The sequence below is a fragment of the Colletes latitarsis genome, chromosome 1, assembly GCF_051014445.1.
Source record: "Colletes latitarsis isolate SP2378_abdomen chromosome 1, iyColLati1, whole genome shotgun sequence".
Classification (NCBI taxonomy): Eukaryota; Metazoa; Arthropoda; class Insecta; order Hymenoptera; family Colletidae; genus Colletes; species Colletes latitarsis.
This window is the reverse complement of record NC_135134.1, coordinates 41,799,224-41,823,727: the sequence shown is the minus strand read 5'-3', so window position 1 is coordinate 41,823,727 and position 24,504 is coordinate 41,799,224. Positions and strand designations below refer to the sequence as shown.

Sequence of the window (24,504 nt, the reverse complement as noted above, 5' to 3'; positions counted from 1 at the left end):
ATCATCAGTTTAGTCTTGAACTGCACGCCACGCGGATTGCTTTATCGACACCGTGTCTCGTGGTTCCCGTCGTGTCGCTGTTCTTATCGCGGAGATGTGCATCAACTTTCTACTGATCATCCTCTCCCAATTGTGCAGCAGTACCTTCGAGTTCACGGTCGGAGCCGCAGTCGACGAGCTTACTGGTACATATGTACACGACGTGTGGTTAAGTGTTGGTCTCTCTCGCGTGTCGATCGGTTCGTGGGTACCAGCTACAACCAACGAACAAACGTTACCGTCATCCGCGTCTCTTGAACAAACACTGCCAAATCTTGTTCCTTTTTCGGCGAACTCTGTTATTCCGCGACGGGCCGGAATTATGATCGACCACTTGTATTTTTCATTCGGAGCCATTTCGCTTGACAGCACGTATATGACGTCACGTTGTTCCTTCACGACGAATTCGGTATTCCGCGAACAACTGAGGAAAGAAGAAACGAAGAGCCCGTCTAGATAAGCTCGACGACGCACGGTGGTTCATATCAATATAGTGTCATTTTGCAAAATAATCGATATCTACTGAATTTTCATCGTTCTTTAAACGATCAACAATTAATACAGTTTAATAAACATTGTGATTGCAGAGTTTAAAACAGCATCTTTTAACAGGAGAAACTACGTTTCATTCGAAATACCTTGGCAACCCTATTTACTATTTTTCCTCCTTCAGAAAATGCTGGAGAAAAGAAATCGATTTTTTTCTGAAACCCAGAAGATCCCCTTGACACTAGGTTTACGAAACACGTATATTTGACGCAGATTCTAAACCTAACGTTACAAAATTCATAAGTATTATTTGTTAACAATTTATGTTGAATTTAATTTTAACGTAACTGTCAACAGAATGGATTAGAATACAAATATGCTCAACGAACGTCCGTAAACCTAGTGTTGAGACGCAGTATATTGGAACCTTGATTCTTTATTTACCTTTGTGCCTTGCAGAAGGCAGCCAGTGTGTGCTGGAAGATGGTAAGCAAGGAACGTGCAGGAAGCTACCCGAATGCCCGCCCAGAGTGCTGGAGGCGCACGAAGGCAGAAGGGATTCCGAATCCTCAGGAAGATGCGGGTTCGAAGGCTTGATAGAAATCGTTTGTTGTCCCGTTAACATCACCCAAAAGATGGCCCAACGACAAGCCGATACCGGTACGGTTTTGTTTTATATAACGTTTTGTCGTGATGTATCACGTAACGATTCTATGCATCGGAAGTAGATCGAACAATGAAACACGTATGTAGGAAAACAATCATTGAAACAAAAAGAAACACCGATCAATGTTATTTTTAAGGCGTGAGAATTAGGAATATAAACCTTTCGAGTGCTACGTATGCATATTAGGGTGGACCTTATTTTTCAACTTCTGACTTTTTGTCACGCTACCTTACTAAACTGTGACATTAGGTAAGAAAATAATATTATGCAAGATTTCATAGTGATTGGATAACGGGCAACCGTGCCGCATTTAAGTAAAAATTTTTAAATTATAGTAATTTCAGGTTAATGTAGGACATAATTGTGTTTCAATATTTTAAAAGTATGTACGACTGTTTTTTAAATAAAAGTAAGTCAAGTAGGTCTGCGTAAGTTTGATGAACATTTGTGGTATTCAAATTCGGAATGTTTTTTCTCGATACAAGAATCCGTATGATTAAACATTTTAATAATAAATAGAAATCTTCGATAAAAAATCTGTATCAAAAGATCTAAGAAACTATGTTAATACCGGTGTAGACAATTTTATTTCATCAAGTTGGAAAAGTAATGTTCGATAAACGTGGTTTTAAACAAAATCAAATAGTATACATGTAAACAATTACTTGTAGTTACATCGTATGACAAGGTGCAGAAAATTTTGTTAGACATGCGCATAAATCACAACTGTCTATGTCGAACACCACTAAATCTGAATATCATTATTAACACGCAGAATCGATCGCTGGGAAATACCGGGAACAGATTTATTTTTAATTCCGGAGTCTGTTGGTCTCAAATTGTTTAAGACCTTGTAGAACACTTTGTCTGTTTTCGATGAAAATAAAGAAAGACGCAGTATGGTTTCGTATAAACCTTCTCTTCGAAAAAGTAAAAAGAAACTTGAAACGAACAATGAACTCGAAGGCTGTTTATGGAATACGTTGGTCGTATTTTAAATGAATTTGGAATTTATGTTAAGTGTAATAAAACCCAGACAAAGTAATAGAAGTATAATTTGGATGAAATATTAGGTCATCCCATACCTACTTGCTATGTTTAATACTAGAATTTATAGAAATATTTCAAATATATGACTTAGGAATGGTTGAGTTTTATTATATGCAGTAACACGATCGAGAAAATTTTAAGTGCTAGAATTCTTTTTCAATTATTCTGCAATTAATGAAACTAAAAAGATTCGTTACATTCCACGTCGAATCTAACATGGTACATGTAACGTTTTATATCGGTTTGAAATTTTTCGGCAATATGATTATAAATGTGCATAAATGATTCACGATGGACCTCGTTCGCATATTCTACTTAAAATTTAAATATATGAATTTTCGTTGAAAGTGAAATTTATACGTAAAACGAGAAATATGTATGTACAGGCTTCTGGGAAAAGATATACATCTTCTAGAACGTTTTTTCTGGCGTATTTTTGCAAGTATAACGAAATTCGGGGTTAGGTTAACATATAAAGGACGACGCAAATTTGACAACTATTAGGTTTTAACGTTAACCAGTCAGCTATGGCGACCTCTTTTCAGATCGCGCAATTGTTTGTTTTATTTCGTTTTGACCCACAAAGATTCTGAACGTATTGAAATTTACGAATATATTTTAGTTTTCGTTAAAATTACAATTTAAATAGCTAATGGTACCTAAATTTTACGTAAGATGGATATAGTCGTCATGACACAAAATACTGCTATTTCTCCATGATTGATATAGTTATGAAACACAGCTGACTGGTTAAATAGTGTCAATTTCACATAGAACTTACTTGATCAATGATATATGTGCCATTTTGTTCTACGATATTTTGGGTAATTTAAATATTTCTTTATAATGAAACTCATCGCTTTATTTATTAAAGAATCTAAATACGTGTATATTTATTTCTTCGGTGTTTCTAAACAATTTTCCTTTAAGAGAATTTTTCAATGCACGAAATAACTAAAAATCAAATGAGACAAAGTTTGATAAATACAATACAATGTATAATAGAAGCTGTAATAATTTTTGTTGGAAATAACTTCTTTTCTAAATATGAGCAATAACCATTCCTTTTAATTATTCTGAATTACTCTTCACTGTTCGTAATAAGATTGTAATTTTCAGCTTGCCAACAGTATGACGAGGAAATAACGATATACAATAGGGAACAAGAAGATTTGAATTTTCATATATTCGGTGGAATCGAGGCAAAGTCTGGTGAATTTCCATTCATGGTCGCTTTAGGATACGAAAACGACTCCGACGACGAGGATGCACCTCCCATTAGATACGGTTGCGGAGGTAGTTTGATATCCTTTCAACACGTGTTAACCGCAGCACATTGTGTAAATAACATAAACGAAAAAGTTCCCATCGAAGTAAGTACGGTTAAACAATTTTCAGGAAAGTAGAAAATAAGAATTGGCCAAAATTCACAAAACTTTGATTCTTTTGTTTCTAATACGGTCGGGACTGTGTTCTTTTAAGTTTAGAAACAATTCAAATAAAAGAAACACCTCGATGGTTTCATTATCGTGTGAATAAAAAAATTTGAACGTATGTGTGGGGAAACATTTCTGGCCACACAGTATATTTTCGGTAAGGAATTTTTTTCTCGAAAGTACGTAGGATTTCAGGGGTATGTGTATTCACCAAAAATTATTGTAATTGACCCCCGCAACTGAAAATAATTTTTTTAGAACGATTTGAAACATTTTTTTTTCGTCGAAAAATTTAGGCATCTACCCCCTTGTCAGTTTTTCTTAAAAATTCGTTTTTCATTTTTAGTATTTTTGTTTGACACCCTACAGAAAAGTTGTGTAATACTTTTTTGTAGGTATTTATGAGCTCTACTTCAGAAAAAAGTTTCATTGAAATATATTCACTATTGTAGGAATTATGGCTGTTTGAAAATTGGACCATTTTTATGGGGTTTTTCTCATTTTGCAAGGTCAGGGACCAACTTTTCGAATATTTTTGCGATTTGTACATATTCTCCACCAAAATACGCGTAGTTTGCTTTTTTAAACATTAAAATCGTCCAATCCGTTCAGGAGTTATGACATTTTAAAGATACGTATGAAATTTCGGGGATTCATTTCTGGCCTCACATTAGATTTTCAGTAATGAATTTTTTTCTCGAAAATGAGTAGAAATATAAGGGTATGTGTATTAACCAAAAATGATTGTAATTGACTTCTGCAAACAAAAATAATTTTTTTAGAACCATTTGAAAATTTTTAATTTCGCCCAAAAACAGCACCTACTCGAATTTTTTTCTCGGAAGTGCGTAGAATTTTTGGGGTATATCTATTCACCAAAAATTATTACAATTGACTCCCGCAACCGAAAATAATTTTTTCAGAACGATTTGAAACACATGAAATTTCAGGGGAATCATTCATTCATGATCAGACATTATATTTTCACTAAAGAATTTTTTTCTCGAAAGTGCGTGGAATTTCGGGGGTATGTCTATTCACCAAAAATGATTGTAATTGACCTCCGCAACCGAAAATAATTTTTCCAGAACGATTTGAAATTTTTTAATTTAATTTTTTAATAACTTTTTAACAAGACCTCAATCAAGAAATTGATATTCCTGATTTTCATCTTATTTTGGCCTCTAGAATCCCCATTAAAATTTTTCCCAGGGATGGTCGAACAGTTTTCCGTCTCTCATCAACAGGACTCCAGATATGTAGAAACAATAAATTTTGAGTGCTTACTTTGCAAAATATTACGAGTGATTACATTAGATTACTTTTACTCTAATTATCGATAATATACACTGACAAAAAAATGTTTAGACAGCTATTAAATAAAGAAATTCAGTTTCATGCGTTATTGTAGGTACGATTGGGCAGCGAACATATAAACAGCACCACGGCGAATGTGCAACGCATCCCGATCAGCGATATAATTTCCCATCCGCTGTACAAACGTAGCACAAATTATAACGATGTGGCTATTCTTAAACTGAAAACGAAAGTGCAGCTTTCGACCGCGGTTAAACCTATCTGCCTCCAAACCAGATCCTTGAAAACCATAAGTATAACACCGAAAACAGCTTTAATTGTGATTGGATGGGGCGACACAAGTTTCGACACCGAAGGCTCTAACATGCTGATGAGAACGCCCAGTCTCAGGTAACATACATTTAATAATTTATCGAAGAGTTCAAAAGTAATAAATTACGTATGTAAAATGTCCAAATAATGTCATCCGAACAATCAACTTAGCTACATTGCTTTTATTATCTATTTATCAAAAACACGTGTTCCATTTATCTCTAGATGACTCGCTTGTCTCTATATTAAATTGAAACGCTAACAATTGACATTCCTCATTTTTTTCATGGAAAACCAGTTTGAAAGTCGTGTTAAATTCTATGTTAAAAGTAAAAGTTTGATTTTCAAACTTGAAAATAACTGCAGGAATGGATATGGCGTAACAAATAAGTCCCATTTCACTTATTGAAGTATTCTTGTTTAAAGCTACAACCATGGGGGAATTGTCTCTCGTACTACGAAATTAAATAAAACATTTAGGGTTCTCGACACCTTCTGTGCAGCCATTCTAATTTTTATAAATTACAGTCTCGTGGATAGAAAAGAATGTTCCGAGTTCTACAATGGATTCCTCAAGCTGCCTCAGGGTATCGACGAGAATATGATTTGCGCGATAGACACGAATAGCACCAGAAGATCGGACGCTTGTCAAGGAGACAGCGGTGGTCCATTATTAATGTTGACGGAAAACGGTGACACTGTTATCGGAATCACAGCTTTCGGTCAAAGTTGCGGCAGTTCGATCCCAGGCGTTTATATGGCGGTATATTCGTACTTGGATTGGATAGAAGAACACGTGTGGCCAGACAACCAAAGAGAGACAGATTCGAACACATTTAGTGCGTCTTTCAGCGTGTCGATAACAAAAACTATTGTGTAAATATAATACGATATGCAATGTTGTTCCCATGAATAACCCCACCTATTTTAAAAATATATTATTTGTAATGCGAAGGGAAAGATTTTTTTACTTATCTTTTATTTACATTAGTTTTGTACCTAAAATTTTAAAAATATTTATATTAATTGGTACTTTGATGATCAAGCTTCACGGAAGACTGTCGACTGCCATACTTATTTCGAAATTTTTACATTCAATATTTTATAAATATTCAAACATTGTGTAGTTCTATATCGCAATGAGGATAGATTTAGTTAATTTAAATTGAAAATTGTATTTGGAAGTCATCCTAACTCGAAAGGCAAGGATTATGTACTATAACAACAACAATAATAAAAATAATGCGGATATCCCCACTTAAAAAAAGAAAGAAAAATGTGTGTTTCAAGGACGAACATTCTCGACGTCCTCACGTGTGCTACTAAAAAGGAAGAACGAGCCCAGACGTAGCCCCTTAAACAGGTAAATCGTGGGAAAAGGAAGGGGTTTTAAATGCACTTTCCCCCTGTATAAAATAAAAAAAAAGTAATAATAATATTAACTCTACATGTTTACACTTTCGAGAAAAAAATTCCTTACCGAAAATTTAATTTCTGGCCAGAAATTGTTCCTCGAATTTTCATGCGTATTTTTAAAACATCATAACTTTTAAACGGATTGGAGGATTTTAATTTTTCAAACGGCAGGCTACGTATATTTTGGTGAAGAATATGTAGAAATTCTAAAAATATTCGAAAAGTTACTCCTTAACCCCGTAAAGTGAGAAAAACCTCATAAAAGTGGTCGAATTTTCAAACGTCCATAACACCTACAATAGTGAATATATTTCAATGAAACTTTTTTCTGAAATAGAGCTTATGGGCACCTACAAAAAAGTATTAGACAACTTTTCTATGGGGCGTCAAACAAAATTACTAAATATCAAAAACCAGTTTTTAAGAATAATCGACAGGGGGTAGGTGCCTAAATTTTTGTAGAAGCTAAAATAAGACGAAAATCAAGAATATCAATTCCAAAAAAACCAAGGAACGGCAGGTGTAAACATTAACAAAACCCTCTTTTATTTATTCACATTTTGTACAAATGTATTTTACATAAAGTCGATCATATCTACCATGCTGGCTACTGTATTGGACGGCGATCTATATGTATAATAAGCATCGATTCCGAATACTTTTTAAAAGCAAAGTACAATTAAATGCGAGCAATCCTAATATAAAATTAAGTAGAATAAATACATCACGGAAAAGCCATTCGATTTTATAATATTTTTATACGAAGATCTCGAACATGTTTCTAATATAATAACGAAATAAAGAATTTTGAAAAAATATTGTAAACGGTTTAGTGCGTATTACAAGAACCTCATACTCTTAAATTATTACTTTTAAAATACCCAAAACGCAAACGAACGCACCAACACCAAGATTTATAGAAATTTCAAATGATCTAACAAGGGGCATCGCTTATAAATCGTATCCGCCAATTTTGATAAACTTCATGTATATTATAGTTCTCAAAAAAATACTTTTCACGTATGTTTTTAAATTTGCTGACATCCATATTTAAGAGACGTAATCAACCCTCAACAATTCAGAGCGACAAATAATTTTGCCTCGCTATCTTGTAAACAACACAGTTTAAGAGAATAGTCTTTTAGACAAAAATTATGTATTTTTTTATAACTTATCCTGCCACATGATCAGATTTGCAAAATGTCAATTTGTTTAAAGAATATATTAAAAATTATTAATTTTTTACTCGTATTTTTGATAAATTATTGATAATTTGTTTTGTGTAAACTGATCAACATAAAGTACAAACCAAACTGTGAAATATCTATTTTTTAAAATCTTCAATATCAAGTTTTTAATGAACAGTAGGTATACTATGGTACACTGGATATTTACATTGTGTTTCGCATCCTTAATTATTGCTTGTGTTGGTACGAATCGTTTACCTTCATCAGTCACTCTACATAATTATCACAATAGTGATAGTCGTTAAAAAACTGTTTGTGTCGTAAGCGGACGTAAGCGTTTACGTTACGAACACCTTACTGCAACTATATGAACAGAAGTAACAAATCATTATGTCCAATTCGGTAGAAGAAAAGGTAACAGAATTTTTAAATAAATAAATAAATTTTAAAAAGCGTATTCGAATAAAATTCTGTATCTTGGCGCTGACAATTTATCAAAAATACGAGTAAAAAATTAATAATTTTTAATATATTCTTCAAGCAAATCGACATTTCGTAAATTTGATCGTTTGGCTGAAATAGTTACAAAAAAATACATTATTATTGTCTAAATGACTATTCCCTTAAACTGCATTGTTTACAAGATAACGAGCCAAAATTCTTCTTCGCCCCGAATTTTAAGGGTTGATTTCACTCCTTAAATATAGATATATCAAATGTAAAAAAATACGTATAAAATATTCTTTCAAGAATTATAGTATACATAAAGTTTATAAAAATCGGCATTCGACTTAAACGATGTCCCTAAGTTGCAGTTTAAGTAACGTAAGCTTCCACTTTCTTTACCAATTTAAATGAAAATGCGCAAACCATGGACCGTTTGTACAAAGACATATGCAGGGTGTTATTTCTAACGCCACACATAATTTTTTATCCCTTCACAGCTATCTCTAGAACAAAAATTGGACGATATGAGGTGTACGATAGATGTCTTTAAGATAAATTTCTGAATAAATCAATATATTAATTAAATACACGCGTACTTGACTGATATTTAAATTCAATTTTCTCGAAAACGATGCTTCCCACGCAATATCGTTATTCTTGATTTCCGTCTTACTTCTAGCCACAAAATGTACCTGACCCAATTTGTCGTTCAAATACAATTCATTCTGTATGTGTTCATTTTTATAAAAACCCAAGGTGACCTTGATCTCCCCGTGAAAAAGAAAGTTTTGGAAACTTGTTTCGGCGACATCTACAGTACACCCCATATATCATTTAATTTTTGTTCCAAGTTTGTTTTTGTCAGATAATCGATCGAGGGATGAAAAATCGTACGTCGTGCTAGAGGTAACATGATGTATATGTGTACATGCAATTGATGTTTCACGTGGAGGCAAGTTATTAACTCTAGTCATCGAAATTCTTATTTATTCAACAGAGGATGTACAACGATTATAATACAGTATATTTGTACGTAATGCAATGTAATACTGTTAAGATCAGGTGCAATTGCAGGCATGTACGAATACAACCTAAACGAACGAATTCCAACAAATTCCGTTACTAAATAATTTTATGTACTATGAATTATTCCACGAACGCGTTCGTTCATCCGTAATATGTCAAATGAAATTAATTGGGAGCCGTTCGATACGTCGCTGACGCTATAACATCGTACACTTTTCAGTAATGTACGTTTAACTTTCACTAAAATCTGCAAGGTTAACTTTCCACTATTCCTGATCCAACAGAAAAGGAAAGAGAATCGATAAAACGAAAATAAGCGGGACACAGAATACGAAGAGATGTGTAGCGGAAACCATATCCACAACGACAGCGACGCCACTGCGTCGATCAAGCTAACTAAGAAAAAAACGCGCGAGTAGGTGAAAACACGTCGACGGAGACGCGAGAATATACGTAGAGAAATTACGAGTGTAATTTACTGTTATAGTTTACTGTTAAATATAGTGATTATAAAAAAAACAATTCGCCGTTCATTTACCGTCCGTTAAAAATGCCATAAACAGATTGAAAATCATGCAATAAGAAAAATTCGTTGTAAAAACGATACCAATGCATTTTTCGAATTCTTCTGTTTGAAACAAGACCAAACACCATATAAATCATATTACCTTTGACTAATTTAACATGTATAATATTAATATACATAACTGATTTTTAGTTTTTGAGATACTGTTAATTATTTGCTCACCTTGCTTTCACTATTCGATACTACGGCAAGTCAAATTTTGTATATCATGTGATTATTTTTTTTATCGTAGCGGCATATTTTTGAAGTTGCCGCTCGATGTACTGTATCCAGCTTTCTTCCGTTATAATCATTCTCCTTCTTTGTCAAGCAACTTCGAGTCCTGCACGCGTAACTTTCACTGTTGGGCCCCAAATCTTATAAAACTTAACCGTGCATTACTGTATCCAAAATTACGTGCATGTAAAGTGAAAAGAAAAGTATTTTCATCGAGACAGCTACGTGTAGTACATTTCCCAACACCCGTACGAACAACCTTTATCGAAATACTGAACGTGATCATCGAAAATGGCGTACGAAACACAGGAATTTGAAACACTCGAAGCGATTGACAATCGAATTACGCGAAATATCACGTTGGTAAATGGTTTCCGTTCAGAAAAACACGTTTCGGAAAGGATTTATTTCCAAAGGCCCGTCGCATTCCGGTCGTAGCGACATCTCGGATTTCACCCCCATTTCGTGGCTATTGTGTACAACGATCTAAGGAGCTCGAGCGCCCTGCCATCCGACGCGGAGTTCTCGTCCTCTCGAAACGAATTGATCGCGTCCGTCGTCACTGCCTTTTCCGATTGTCTGACGCTTGTCGAGCCCTCGGTGGTCGTACGAAACACGCGACTCTTTCTATTACGGTACGTGGTCACCGACGGCTCCGTGAACGTCGCCGAAGTCGATGGATTCCTGGCGCGAGCGGTCGATCCGGCGGACGACACGCTAAGCTGATTAATACCGACCACTACGTTCCTGGATTCCTCGGAGGCGAACTCGTTTACCGGCAATCTCAGAAGAGCGTTTAATAGTTCCTCCTTCTCCCGCTGCATCGTTTTGTTCACCGGATCGTTGCAGTGCCGTACCAGTAGGAGCACGAGTTGTCGCACGGTTTCATTGTTGTCCGCTTGTTTCATTACTCTCATCAACGTGCTGGTACTCGAGGCGTTCAATTTACCGAACAGCTTCTCGGCGACCTCTTTCTCCGTCTCGTTCGAGTTCTTGTCCGCCGCCATCGTGTACGGCAGCAGCGAGGAGACCAGAGCCTCTTGCGGCAAGGAATTGGTGGACGTAATGGAAGAGGTTATCGTAGTCGTGATACTCGAACGTGTGGTGATCAACGGCTTTGGCGTCACGGTGTTCTCAGCGGTGAACGAAGTTGGTAGTAAAGAAAATGTTGTGGGCGAATCTTTGTCCCGCGATAATCTCTGCGACGGAGAGGGTAGATCCGATTGATCCAGTTCCGATTCGTTGCTGAACGATTCTTCCATGCTGCTGGTCGTACCTTCATTAAACGAAGGCGTGTTTCCGTACTCCACGCTTTCATGGCTGTCCGTAAAGCCGTCCGTGGCCGACGACACAGTCGTACTGACATCCGACTCCAAACCGTGATTGATGCGTTGAGGATCGACGAAGACGGACGTTTCCCAAAGATGCGTCACAGCCGGCGACGCCGTCCAATGATTATTGCTCAGTAGCTTCGGATCCTCTTTTCGGGTCGTGGATTCGAACGAGTCGTTGGAATCGACGTTAGCACAGGGCGTAGTATCTACATCCGCCGTGGTAAAAGTAGTCGGCTCTGTTGTCCTGAACGTTGTCAGCGTTGGTCTCTCGGTCGACCCGATATTATGCTCGTCCACACGGTTGTAAACGTTTCGGAATTTCATATAACTGGTCCGCGACGTAGGAAAAGAAATCCCACCTGGTCTCGGTTCCGGTAACAACGATTTGTGACGATGGACCGTGCGAGGTTGATCAACGGAAATTTCGTGGTTCTTAGGATCGGTGGTTGTCGATCGTACATTTTGAGAGGACATAGAGGTGCTACGATAGCTTTCGGGGTTAAGGGCAGAACTAGACTTTTCATTCTCTTTTCGAATCGTTTCCGCGTAGCTCTCGTAGAACGGAGGCGTCAGTTGTTGCTCGGGCTTCTTGCTGGTAGCCTTTTTGTTCCAATTATAAGATCCCACGTGTACGAGCAATCGCGCGGGCGATGGCGTCGGGGAAACTACATAGTTATCGCTTACAGGGGTAGTAACGAACGATCTACCGTCCGCGTCGGGTTCCGTGGCGACAGTGGCGCTATTGTTTTGGAAACCTCCGACTCGATTACCGACATCGTCGGTAGGAACGTAGTTGTCGGTAACCTGACCGGCGTTGCCTTTGTCTATTTCGTTATTCTGATTATAAAACACGCTGGAGTCGCTCGTGTACGGTGTGCTACCGTGTTCGGAAGAGAACGTGCTTTCCGTGGTAGGCACCGAAGTTTCGAAATAAGCGTTGGTCACGGAATTGGTAGACATAAAATTCGTGCTCGGTTCGTACGTTTCCGGGTTCGAGGGTCTGAAGGTGGTATAATAGGTGGACGGCAGCGTACTGAGGGTGTCGGATTCCTGAACCGTAGTGGGTGGCTCGGAGATGATTGGATACACGGTCGTCAATTTCTGTCTGAGGTCACTTACGTCGTCGGAGAAGTCTAAAACCTCGTCTTTCTCGTTGATCGAAGGAGTGTAATTCTCTTCGTCCGCGATCAAGTACGGAGTTGTAGTTTCCCACTGTTCGGTGTCCAGCGTTATCCGCGTCGGTTCGGTCGGTCTGATCTCTGTGAGCACTTTCTTGAACGTATTTGGATCTAGAAGATATGCTGACAGCGCATGCGTGAATACCTGAGCGAGTTCTCGAAGCCTGGTGCTGTTGGACTTTCTAAGATCGTCCAAGGATCCTCCGCTCTGTTGCAGCTCCAGGTCCTCGTTGTAGTCCTCGCCATAGACGCTGGCATTGTCCAGGCGATCCTCGGTCGTCGAATTGTTATTTTCGAAAGCGTCGTTTAGTTTGAAGAGCTCCGCGTAGGAATCGATGGTGTGCCGAGTCAAAAGACTGGTCGGTACTTGGACGGTTCCGTTGCTCTTCTTCGAAACGAACGATTTCTGTACATCCTCCTCGGACTCGATGTTGATCGAGGAGTCGGTGGCCTCGTTGGAGTCGAAATTCTCAGTGGCCGTGGAGAAATACAAAGCCAGCGAGTGGAGCGTCGACGGCGCCGGGGGACCGGAAAGATTGCTCGCTGTTTCGTTGGCTTTGAGCGTATCGGACAAATTGGACACGTTGTTTCCCAAATTCTTAAGGGAGTTTAACATGCTCAAAGCGTGTTCCCTTTCCGAGAAACGCGCCGAGTTTGCTTTCAATTTAGTTAACGAGGTCGGTGAGGGCTGTTTCAGTTTCGGTATCAAGGTCTTGGCAGAAGTGTAAGTAGGCACTGTAGGTGTATACGGTGTGGACCTCGTTGTCGTACCGGTGGTCGAGTAAGCATAATTTCTAGTGAACGGTATGTAAGGTCCCAGAGTGGACATAACCTTGCCTTGCTTGTACGTGAAACTCCTATCGTACGGACTTAAATCCTTTTCCGTTACGACGTTCTGTTGATAAGGTAACGTAGTCTTGAATGGTTTACCAGTGGTCGAGGTGATAAAGTTCTGTCGATATACCGGTGAAACCGTGGAAGGGTTTTTGTTCGTTGCTCTATTGTATTGACCATCGGTGCTGCGACCAAAGCTGTTGCTACGGACAGACGAAGTTGGCAACGACGTAAACTGATTCGTGGTGTATTTCTGATTTACAGAACTTGGCGTTATGCTGTTGTAGCGATAGCTTTCCGTGGTTCCGTAGGAAAGGGTCGTAGCAGGCAAATCTGTTCCCGAGTTACCATTCGTAACGCTTATCCTATCGTTATTTTTATTATTAACGGTATTGTAATTAAGGTTCCCTCTGTAATGGTAATTACTGTTGGCGAATAGCAGCGACTCCGTGACCGATGGAACGTCAGAATTCGTTGGCAGGCTCGTTACGATACTTTCCGTGATAACGTTCTCGTTACACGGAGGTGTAACGGTTGTCGCGTATTGCGTGGTCGTTTCGTACGAAGTGGGCGTAGTGTCCGCGAACGAGTAAGTGCTTCCATGAGTGGTGGCGTCGTTGTCTCTTTCGATCATCGGAGTCGTCGATTCGTAATCGGTACTTCTCGCGGTAGAATCGCGATTTATATACAATTGATAATAATACTGATGCGAATTACCAGTGTTTTCGTTCAACCAATTCCCCCGATTGCCGACGAACGCTGCGCTCTCCGCAAACTGTTGAGACTCCTTGATCGGACTGGTGTTGCTCGCCCTGAACGTGGTCGACTCCGTATACGACGGAGTAATTCTTTGAGGGACAGTGGATGCGGAACTGTTCCTCGCGAAACTTTTAAATTTCAGCCTCTTCAATGCCCCCTTCTCGTCCCGCTGAGCGTTCGAGTTCCTATTGGTGGCATGATAATTCTGTGCCTTCTTCGGGGTACTGTAATAATCCTGACTCGTCGTCGAATACTTGTTCACGTTCCCCTCGTCGGTATTTCTGGTGAACTGATTGTACTGCGACCTCGTGCTCGCGGTCTGGCCCGTCTGGAATCCATTGCTGCCGAACAACGGATTCACGTCCCTCTGACTATTCGACTCTTGGCTGAAATTGTTACCGTCGAAATATCGGGAAGCCTTTGTCCTCTCTTGTACCTGATTCTCCAGCGGTGGTTCCTCGTACGTCTTTATTCGTCCGTTCTGTTTCCCGTCGTAACTGAGATTCTGAACGTCGTAATAGTCCTGTTGTCCGCCGTTCTCGATCGACTGTTGATACTCGAACTTCGATTTTCGCGATTCGGCTCGTTTTCGTTCCTCCTCGATCAATTGCTCGCTACTCTGCTCGTATAATTCCGCGGACTTGCTGCAATCCACCTTGAACCACCAATCGCAAATCAACTGCGATTGCTGGAAGATGGTGCCGTTCGGGCAAAGGAACGAGATCTTCCGACCGTTGTCGCAGATGTGAAACACCTGAAAACGAAAGTTACGATCATAGCGTTTTATACTCCGGGACAAAAAGATAGCACAGATTAAGATTTCCATAATTTTAATTTATTTTTACACTGCAACCGAAATCTGTCCCTGCACATTATTTCAGAATAGGTTTATTAACAGATATAAGTAAAATCAAATTGAACTTCATCTACCCATCTAATTTTATTTAAAAGAGATTGTACTTTTGCCAAAATGTAGTGGAACAAAATGATAGCATATATACATGAAAACTTAAAATATTGACAAATTTATGAACGATATTTTGTATTTAGTATTTTGTTGCACCTCCTTCAGAGTTAATGACGGCAAGCATTCTATTTTATTCGGTCACCCCTGGGAACAATTTTAATGGGAGATTCTAGAGGCCAAAATAAGACGAAAATCAAGGATACTAATTTGTTGATTGAGGCTTTGTTAAAAAGTTATAGAAACCTTGCCGGCCACACGGTATATTTTCGGTAAAGAATTTTTTTCTCGAAAGTACGTCAGATTTCGAGGGTATGTGTATTCACCAAAAATGATTGTAATTGACCCTCGCAATCGAAAATAATTTTTCCAGAACGATTTGAAATTTTTTAATTTTGTCGAAAAATTTGTTCACCTTCTTGAATTTTTTTCTCGAAAGTGCGAAGGATTTCAGAGGTATGTGTATTCACCAAAAGTGATTGTAATTGACCCCCACAACTGAAAATAATTTTTTTAGAACGATTTGAAAAATTTTTTTTTCGTCGAAAAATTTAGACACCTACCCCCTGTCGATTTTTCTTAAAAATTCGTTTTTTATTTTTAGTAATTTCATTTGACGCCCTACAGAAAAGTTGTGTAATACTTTTTTGTAGATACCCATGAGCTCTACTTCAGAAAAAAGTTTCATTGAAATATATTCACTATTGTAGGAGTTATAACTCTTTGAAAATTGGACCATTTTTATGGGGTTTTTCTCATTTTGCGTGGTCAGGGACCAACTTTTCGAATATTTTTGCGATTTGTACATATTCTCCACCAAAATACGCGTAGTTTGCTTTTTTAAACATTAAAATCGTCCAATCTGTTCAGGAGTTATGACATTTTAAAGATTCGCATGAAATTTCGGGGATCCATTTCTAGCCTCACATTAAATTTTCAATAATGAATTTTTTTCTCGGAAATGAGTAGGAATTCGGAGGTATATCTATTCACCAAAAATGATTGTAATTGACACCTACAACTAAAAATAATTTTTTTAGAACGATTTGAAATTTTTTAATTTTGTCGAAAAATTTCACATCTACTTGAATTTTTTTCTCAAAAGTGGTTAGGATTTCGGGGTATGTCTATTCACCAAAAATGATTGTAATTGACCCCCGCAACCGAAAATAATTTTTCCAGAACGATTTAAAATTTTTTTTTCGCTGAAAAATTTAGGCATCTATCCTGTCGATTTTTCTTAAAACTTCGTTTTTCATTTTTAATAATTTTGTTTGACGTTCCACAGAAAAGTTGTCTAATACTTTTTTCTAGGTACTCTTGAGCTCTACTTCGATGCTACATTTCAATGAGATACGTTCACTATTGTAGAAGTTATGACAGTTTGAAAATTGGATCAGGTTTATGGGGGTTTTCTCACTTTACGGGGTCAAGGAACAATTTTTTCAATATTGTTAGAATTTCTACGTAGATTTTGTGCTTGTGCTATCATTTTATCCCGCTCGCGTACGATGCTGTACGTGCAAGCGCATGCCCAAGACTTCAGACAAGTTTTCAATACAAAACTATAAAAAAATGTAAGATGTGCTATCTTTTTGTCCCGGAGTGTACATTCTTTGTTCGCCGATTGCTTTCTTACGGGGCACGTGTAATTTCCGTTTTAACGCGAAACTTTCCTCCTTTCAACGTTTCGCGATCGCGCAACGTTAAATCTCGCATTTGATTAAGGCAATTACGTTCAGCGAGATATATTAAACCGTTCATTACTTACTTGACAATTTGTCTCCAAGTCCGCGTAGTAACCACCTTTCAGGCCTCGACAACTAAACGAAGTGGCAGGAATCGTCGTGAGAGCTGGAAAGTCTACTCCCGGTTGTCCTGTAACACCTATCGAAAAGAAAAGTATAATTTTTTATGTGATTTCATCCACCCGTTTCAAAATTTCATAATTTGTTTATTGTCTATTCTTTGATAGGATTTGAGGGCAGAAACAAAGTACCGAAAATAAGCATCGACAATCTCTGCAATTTTCTTGAACCGAACACAAGGCGTTTAATACAGAAGCTTTTCGGTTTCAAGGAGGAAATAGAACTATCTTATTTAGTTTTTATTTGTTATGTGTTTTTAAAACTATTTGACGGTCAACTTTGCTTTTTTTAAATGGAAACGTATATTTTTATTCACAGATTCTTATTCTACAAGATCGCAACTGTACCAATGCTATTTAATAATAAGAAAAACAGACATATCATGCGAAATTAGAAATCTAGATACATTGTAATAACTCTGTATAGCAGAAATAAAACTGTATTCCTTTAAAACTGTAATCGAACTGAAGTTACTGATTAAAATTCGAATACTCGAAGAAATTAACTGAAATTGGTATAAATGTCACAATGACAATTAAACGGTATCGATTGCTACACAATCCGAATATAATTTTATGAATTTTTTTTTTTATCGATGCATCTAAAAAATGCAATTGCCCTTTTTTAGTCATGAATAAAATGTTCCCAACTCTGCTGTTAACCGAGTCAATATTGTCCTTTTTCTATTCGTTTCCGTTTCTTTCGTCGATATTAATTTCATCGCGGTCGGAAGTTTCGGTTGTCGCGTCGATCAGTTTTAAGAGAATACCACTTAAATGCATGCTCATTATTCTATGAGATAGGAAGCTGAAAGAGAAAGTGAGCGGTGCAGTACTTGTACAGTATTAATAATAATACCCGCTCCTTTGAGCCATTCCTTGAGAAGATCCACACTGCCGAAGAAGACTGGGAAAGAAAGTACTTTAGAGACGCGACAGAGAGGGTTAGTAGTTACTTTCGACATCAGTAATTTAAGCATTGGAACCTTGATAAACTTGGTACTCGCCATTCTTCTCCGGTGCCAATCTTTTGACAATTGTTTTCAAGGATTCGGTACTCTCCGCTGATACTTCGGCGCTCGATAGATCCAGCTCCGATAAAAATTTTGGCAGGTTCGTTTTCCTGTTGTCATTCTCTGACTAGAATAGGAAGATTTATATTAAATCTATCGTAAACCTTTTTTTCTTCGAATTTTCTTCGATTATATTCTTTCATAAGAGATAAATAACTCAGTGATAAAGTTGAATTATAAATATACGTTTTAAAGTTACAAATACAATCTGCCCGATTGTATAAAACCTTTAATGCTGTTTTTAAGATGGAATTACAAACAAATAAAATATCGATAGATAGAGTAAGAATTTATTTTCGTATGTATTTTATCTTTTATGTATGGTAACACTTATTGCGAATAATAAATGATTTTTTTTTTACTATTCTACTTAATATATTTTATAATATATTCTTAGTACGTTCTGCCATTAAAAGTTTATATAATTTTTATAGAACATAGTAGTCACCTCTGTTTTGCAGTTGCTGGGTATGAAACTAACCACTGAACCTGAAAAAAATCGAATGATATATAAGTAGCGAGTTACAGAAAACGATTAACATTTCTTCGTAGAAGTATCAAGTTTTTATTATTAACAATTGATGATAGAATGTACACTTAACATACACGGTTCGACAGAAATATTTACTTTTCTTTAAAAAACATATGCCTTAAGATATAAAAGATTTTATATATTTTACTCTGATTACATTATAAAATTCTATTGAATATAAAAATTTAAATTACGTACCTCGAGCAATATCTAATATTATACTTACATAAAAATATAATTACTTCAAGGTAAGTCATTCTTGATAAATCCTTGTGCATGATTCTATAACATACAAAATGTACAAAAAGTTAATTCTCAGATTTCAAGTACAGGGTTACTTTCGAATAAAATCGTTCCCTATTTGTAATGAAAATCGTTCGTCGGTCGAAGTTTTCGCTGGAAATATCGATATCTCCAATAACAACGAAGAGAAAGCTTTGTTCAGTAAATTTATTACAAATTATTATAATTTATCAGATGAATAGTTGTCAGGTTTTATCGATATTTAAATTTATTTAATAATATTTTTCTATAGTAGGTGCAGGTGCTGTGTTAAAAGTAAAAAAAATTAAATTAGCTATTTGAACACTTTTCTTAGTAAAATCAAATCTCGATAACTCGAACCTCGATACATCTAAATCCTCTATACTATAAACTAAATAGTTAAACATAAAATATTTATTCAATAACGTGACAATTTAAAATAATATAGTAAGGAGAAAACAGGTAAACTCATTGTGGTTATGAGAGCGATCCAAAACGAAGATTTATTTGTCAACGTATCAGCTTATAGTGAAAGCTTTCTAGGGTACAACGTATCAATGTTTAACATATAGATCATGATACCGAACCTACTCATCGCACTGAATGCACGATACACCGATTTGTTCATTTAAACGCTATTAAAAACATTTTATTGCCATTTGCTGAAGATAAATCGCCAACAGATTGGATTCATCAACTTGATAATGATCCATAGCACGCAGCAAAAATCGTTACCCAATTTTTAGATAAGAAAATAAATTTTTTCCTGTCCTATACAATATTATCAACAAGAGATTCCAATGTTAAGAAGCGTTCGTAATATGCCATTAAGGAGTCACAGTGATTTGTTCCTTTCCTATACAATATTATCAAGAAGAGATTCTAATATTGAAAAGTGTTCGTAAGTATATGTCCGTCACTGTATAAATCAAGTGTGGAAAGATCCAATTCATCTAGAAGGATGATGATGCCCCTGAACAAGCAACATATACGCTTTCGTGAGATTTCAGTGACTTCGTGTCTAAAGACGCCACGTCTAGCTCCATTAACTATTAAGAAGTCTGACCAAGGAAACGCTCTGTTCAATCACGATAATGCAGCCACGGGATTTGCACGGTTACGTATCCTACGATTACCCACGAAATCGATTATCCTAATTAAATTCCTGACCGTGGTAATGGGGTTTCTATTACGCGGCGTACCAGGGAACAGAAACGTCGTGTCACGTATCGGTCCATGTCCGTGGCTCAGTGACATTCAATCGGACATCATGGTTGGGGATCGTTGTCGGAAGAACAAATAGCATCATGTTGCCGTGAAGATGACGCAACGACAAAGATACGGTAGGGAACATCTTGTTCATTCTCACGGTTCAACGATTTACCGGACTTTCAAGATGATTACGGTAGTCATTAACTTGCCAGTTGGCATTTGATGCGACGCGCAATTTATGGTTAATCCTTTGGGCGAACAACGATGAATATTATAATGACGTACTTTCACTCTTGGCTACGCTCAACTTGATTCGATATGATCCGACGATCGTTGTCGTCGATCTCGAATGTTTACTTTCAAGGATTGTCCCTCGTTTAGATTGATTCCACTATTGACGACCTTTGAACTCCGAGAGAAACAATCGTACGATCGTGCCAACCGATAAAAGTACAACGAAATTTCACCGAGCGAAGGGATCCAATTTAAAGACAAAGAGAAATTTTGTATCTTCCTTTCGCGTTTATTTGAAGTTTCAAGTGGTAAAGACATTATACCCAAAAAGATTCTGGTTCTGGTAAATGGACCACGCTATATCTCTGTTCTAAGCAAACGCTGTATAGAAAAATTTTGTACATTGAAATTGACTCAAGTTTGAAACGTCATCAAAGACTTGTTACACGTAATTTTACTTCGAACACTTTCGCGGGATTGCGTTAGCAGCATGACTTTTCAGAGTTCATTATTAAGTAATCTCAACGATAAGAAATCTTTTCCTGTGATCGGTATTTCTATTCCAGTAACGAGAAACGACTTAAAACAGTGATGTCCATCACGTACGGAACATCACTCTATCCTGTTTCGTATAAGCTATTTCATTTTTATTCTAAATCTTCTTTTTCAAATTTAAAATAAAATAAATCTTCAGCCACAAAGCTCACTTTTGGAGATAGCTTTATCGACGAGCAAAATTCTCGAATTTGGGGAGATGCTGATCCAAACAATTCTCGCGGCGTGGTCTTTTGGTTGGATTATATTTATCGAATATATTCTGAGATACATTTTGCCTGTTCCTGATCGCAGGGAACCTGTTCATAATTTCTCAATAAATGGCGTCAGCCGGGAACAATGATTTCTAATTATCCTAATTTAGCGAACTCTCCAAGAAGTACGTTTTCATCGGCGATCGTAATAAGGGGCATTTCGATTTTTCAGTAATCGGTCCCTAAACCCTCGTCGACGAAGAAGGAAAGCTTGCCGCACCGGGACCTGACGGATAGCGATGTTGAAACAATAGCCGGCAGATAGCGAAATAAAACTTGGCGTCTTAACGAGCGCGTACTCGCATACGTATACCGCCTTCCTCTTTTGTAATGCTAATTCAAAGGAGGCAATTATTTCAGGAATAACCGGTAACCTTCTGGTTTCCCGAACGACACCGACCGTTCGACCAGCGTTGTCCTTAGTAACCGAAGGATACGCGTGAAAGTCGGTCGCAAAATTCTCGGGCGACGATCCCGCGATTACTCGAGAAAATTTAACGAACACGGAACGGAAAGAAACGCCTCTCGGAGCGACAGGGATTACAACAGCTCGTCCAATTATTCTCAGATGTTGTTCGCCTGGCGAATCTCGTTGCTGCCTCCGCAACAGTTCTGCCGCATCAGAGACAGTTTCCATCGCGACATCTAATTATATGCGCATTAGTAACCAACCACTGACGAGTTTATAAAGTGAGAATCAATTCGACACTATGTATGTATTCTCGATCGAAATCGAACGGATCAATAAGAGAGCATCGTCGTATATGTAAGTAGGGATTGCAGAGATCCTTATTCAAAATCAACGAAATTCCACCCCCGCTCCATAGATTTTCTTAGCGGTTTCTAATTTGTAGATTTACCCAAAGTAAGTTTTTTGAGCTTTGAGTAGGAATAAATTGTAAATGATTTTAGTAATCCGTGGGGGCCACCTTTCTTTCGTTACCAGTTAAAAAATTCGATCTATCGAGCTATCGAGTTTCTAATTTTCTTCCCGAATTTCGTTACGTGACTTGTCGCGTTTTTTAATTCAGAAACATTTTGAAACTGTCGATTTTTAACGTGAAAGTTGTCCATCGGATTCTGATCAAGGGAACACACTGATCATTTGATAGTATTAATTCGATTTGTTTGAAACCTCATTATCGTTCTGCGACTGGTAAATCCGGTTGAAACACGCATTGGACGATATTATGTTCTTGAATGAACGACAACAAATTATTTTGTAAAATGATTATATACTCCAGTAACATGAAACGAGTAAGTAGTCGAGTAATTGGGTAGTAAAGTTGCATAGCTAGGCACAATTATTATACGTGACTCGTTGAAGATATATTCGCACAGAAAATATCTTCCATATCAGTGGTTCTTAACCTGTGGTTCGAGGACCCCGAGAGGGCCTCAAATAGATATCTAGGGTCCGCGAATTTGTTTTTGTCACATACGTTATGCCTAAAATTACCAACTTTATCTTTTCAATGTTTCGACATTACGATGGATAACAAATATTTCGATTCGATGTCCTGAACTTACCACGATATCTTATGCAGAGAAATTACAAACTTTCTTAGCTAAGTTGCTGATATAGAAGTACTTTGCTAAGACGGAATTATAATGAAAAATTCTCTAACAATGTTTTTTTAAAAAACGAATTTTGCAAACGCCTAAAAACATTAAACTCTTTTAACAATGACGTTAAAATTAAACGTGAATCCATAATCCTTTCCTGTCTAATATAAATTCTATCGAAGATGCAGACCTGGCTAAGGATAAACTCATTGATCTTTGAACTAACAATTTGCTAAAATCGAAACTAAGTTTCATCATGTTCCGCGCGTTATATCCGAAGAAGACAAAATTTCTGACAAAAGAGATTCGTGGAAAAAAAAGTTAACCGCTATTCTATATAATTCATTGACAATAAAATCATCAATATTATAAATGTAACGAATTATCTATGGAAAATAACGAATTACTGGTAAAAATATTAACAAAAATTGTCGCCATTTAATGGTAAATTTGAATTATTGCAATCCCTAAACGTAAAGAATAAGAATCCGATAAACGAACAAATCATGTCACCAGATATTATCGTAACTGCGTTGCGTGTTGGGAGAAAAGTTACTTTTCCCAATGAGGTTGAATCGAGAAAGTAGAGTGTGGTAACATTATACTGTGGTTGGAAGGATGAAACTCGTTGGTTAAATCGAGTCTTTAATCATAAAATCCCATTGCATTAATCCATGCAAAGTCAAGAATAAAAAGATGCTACTTTTTATTTTATCTTCATGAAAGAAAAACGTCGGTTTTTTTTATTGTTTATTGCGCTCTTACCTACCTCTGATTAATGGGATTGCTCTATAATCATTATCCTTGGCTAAAAACTTGCACTAAACTAACAATCTTGGCTACGTCAGCTAGAAGGCTGTACTCGATTATCTTATCAAGATGTCGAAATCATTTAATGACCGTCTTGCAACTTGCATTTACCCGCTTGAATTTAGACGCAACTTTTCTATCGCTTGCTTAATGATTCGATTGGTACACGAGTTCTGTCAATTCACTCAGAGATGGGCAAAATCCTTATATAGGTCAAAAATTTCGAACGATAAATGAAAGATAAATATCCGTTTGTTCGTTATTCATCAAATAAAAATTTCAATCACAGAATGAAATATCTCACAACGAACAGATAAAATTTTATCCGCTTAATCGAATGATTTGCAACACGTTGATCGTATCGGTTATTCAAATCAAATTTTGCACATCTCTGGATTCCCTGTCGAACGTTATCATTCACATTTTGAAACATGTATTATTCCTTTGTAAGAATCGATTTGCTAATATTCTTAGAATGAATTTTCAAGCTAACAATAGGGTTACAAGAATTTCTTTCAAGCGAAGAGAATATATTTTACGCAACGATGACCATGCAGAGAGCATTTTAAATTTTCAATGTCGTTCATGTTTTATGTACAGACAGTATATTATCAAGATACGTATCTACTAACAACGCTATCAAAAATGTATTCGTTGATTGTTATCGATTTTATGGAGCGGTGGAAATTCTCTTCGAGTCTATGATTATGTTTATAATATATTTATAGAATAGAAGCATATGCAATAACATTCTTTGCTTTTATCCTTTGTTCAGCTTCATCGAAGCGAGCAACATCGAAGTTAATTACGTGAATCAGCAGAGGCATTTTGTTACGGTCCAAAACGAGAAATTTCCTTTTCCGTTTATAAGACCGGAAGG

General features: G+C 37.1%; 2 protein-coding genes across 2 annotated transcripts in view; one reads left to right on the top strand and one right to left on the bottom strand.

The window, feature by feature from the left end:
* The window catches only part of Thw (chitin-binding domain protein thawb), a 46,475-nt gene that overhangs the window by 15,936 nt on the left and 6,035 nt on the right, over positions 1-24,504 (bottom strand). The window contains exons 2-7 of the mRNA XM_076763488.1: positions 18,956-19,011; positions 18,646-18,686; positions 18,111-18,264; positions 17,984-18,031; positions 17,029-17,144; positions 10,135-15,047 (exon numbers count right to left, since the gene is read on the bottom strand). Coding sequence (XP_076619603.1) covers positions 10,641-15,047; positions 17,029-17,144; positions 17,984-18,031; positions 18,111-18,264; positions 18,646-18,686; positions 18,956-19,007 — 4,818 coding nt within the window. The 5' untranslated portion in view covers positions 19,008-19,011 and the 3' untranslated portion in view covers positions 10,135-10,640. The remainder of the gene's footprint in view (positions 1-10,134; positions 15,048-17,028; positions 17,145-17,983; positions 18,032-18,110; positions 18,265-18,645; positions 18,687-18,955; positions 19,012-24,504) is intronic.
* LOC143342190 (serine protease snk) lies at positions 52-6,377 on the top strand. The gene is made up of 5 exons (XM_076765846.1): positions 52-185; positions 988-1,188; positions 3,365-3,618; positions 5,093-5,388; positions 5,839-6,377. Exons 1-5 carry the CDS (start codon positions 95-97, stop codon positions 6,188-6,190), a joined length of 1,194 nt encoding a protein of 397 aa, XP_076621961.1. The 5' UTR covers positions 52-94; the 3' UTR covers positions 6,191-6,377.

Bases quoted from the DNA above. Each gene is read 5' to 3' on its own strand.
- LOC143342190 (XM_076765846.1), top strand. From the start codon at position 95: ATGTGCATCAACTTTCTACTGATCATCCTCTCCCAATTGTGCAGCAGT. The intron at 1,189-3,364 runs GTACGGTTTTGT...TGTAATTTTCAG, and splicing joins CCAACGACAAGCCGATACCG to CTTGCCAACAGTATGACGAG. The intron at 5,389-5,838 runs GTAACATACATT...TATAAATTACAG, and splicing joins ATGAGAACGCCCAGTCTCAG to TCTCGTGGATAGAAAAGAAT.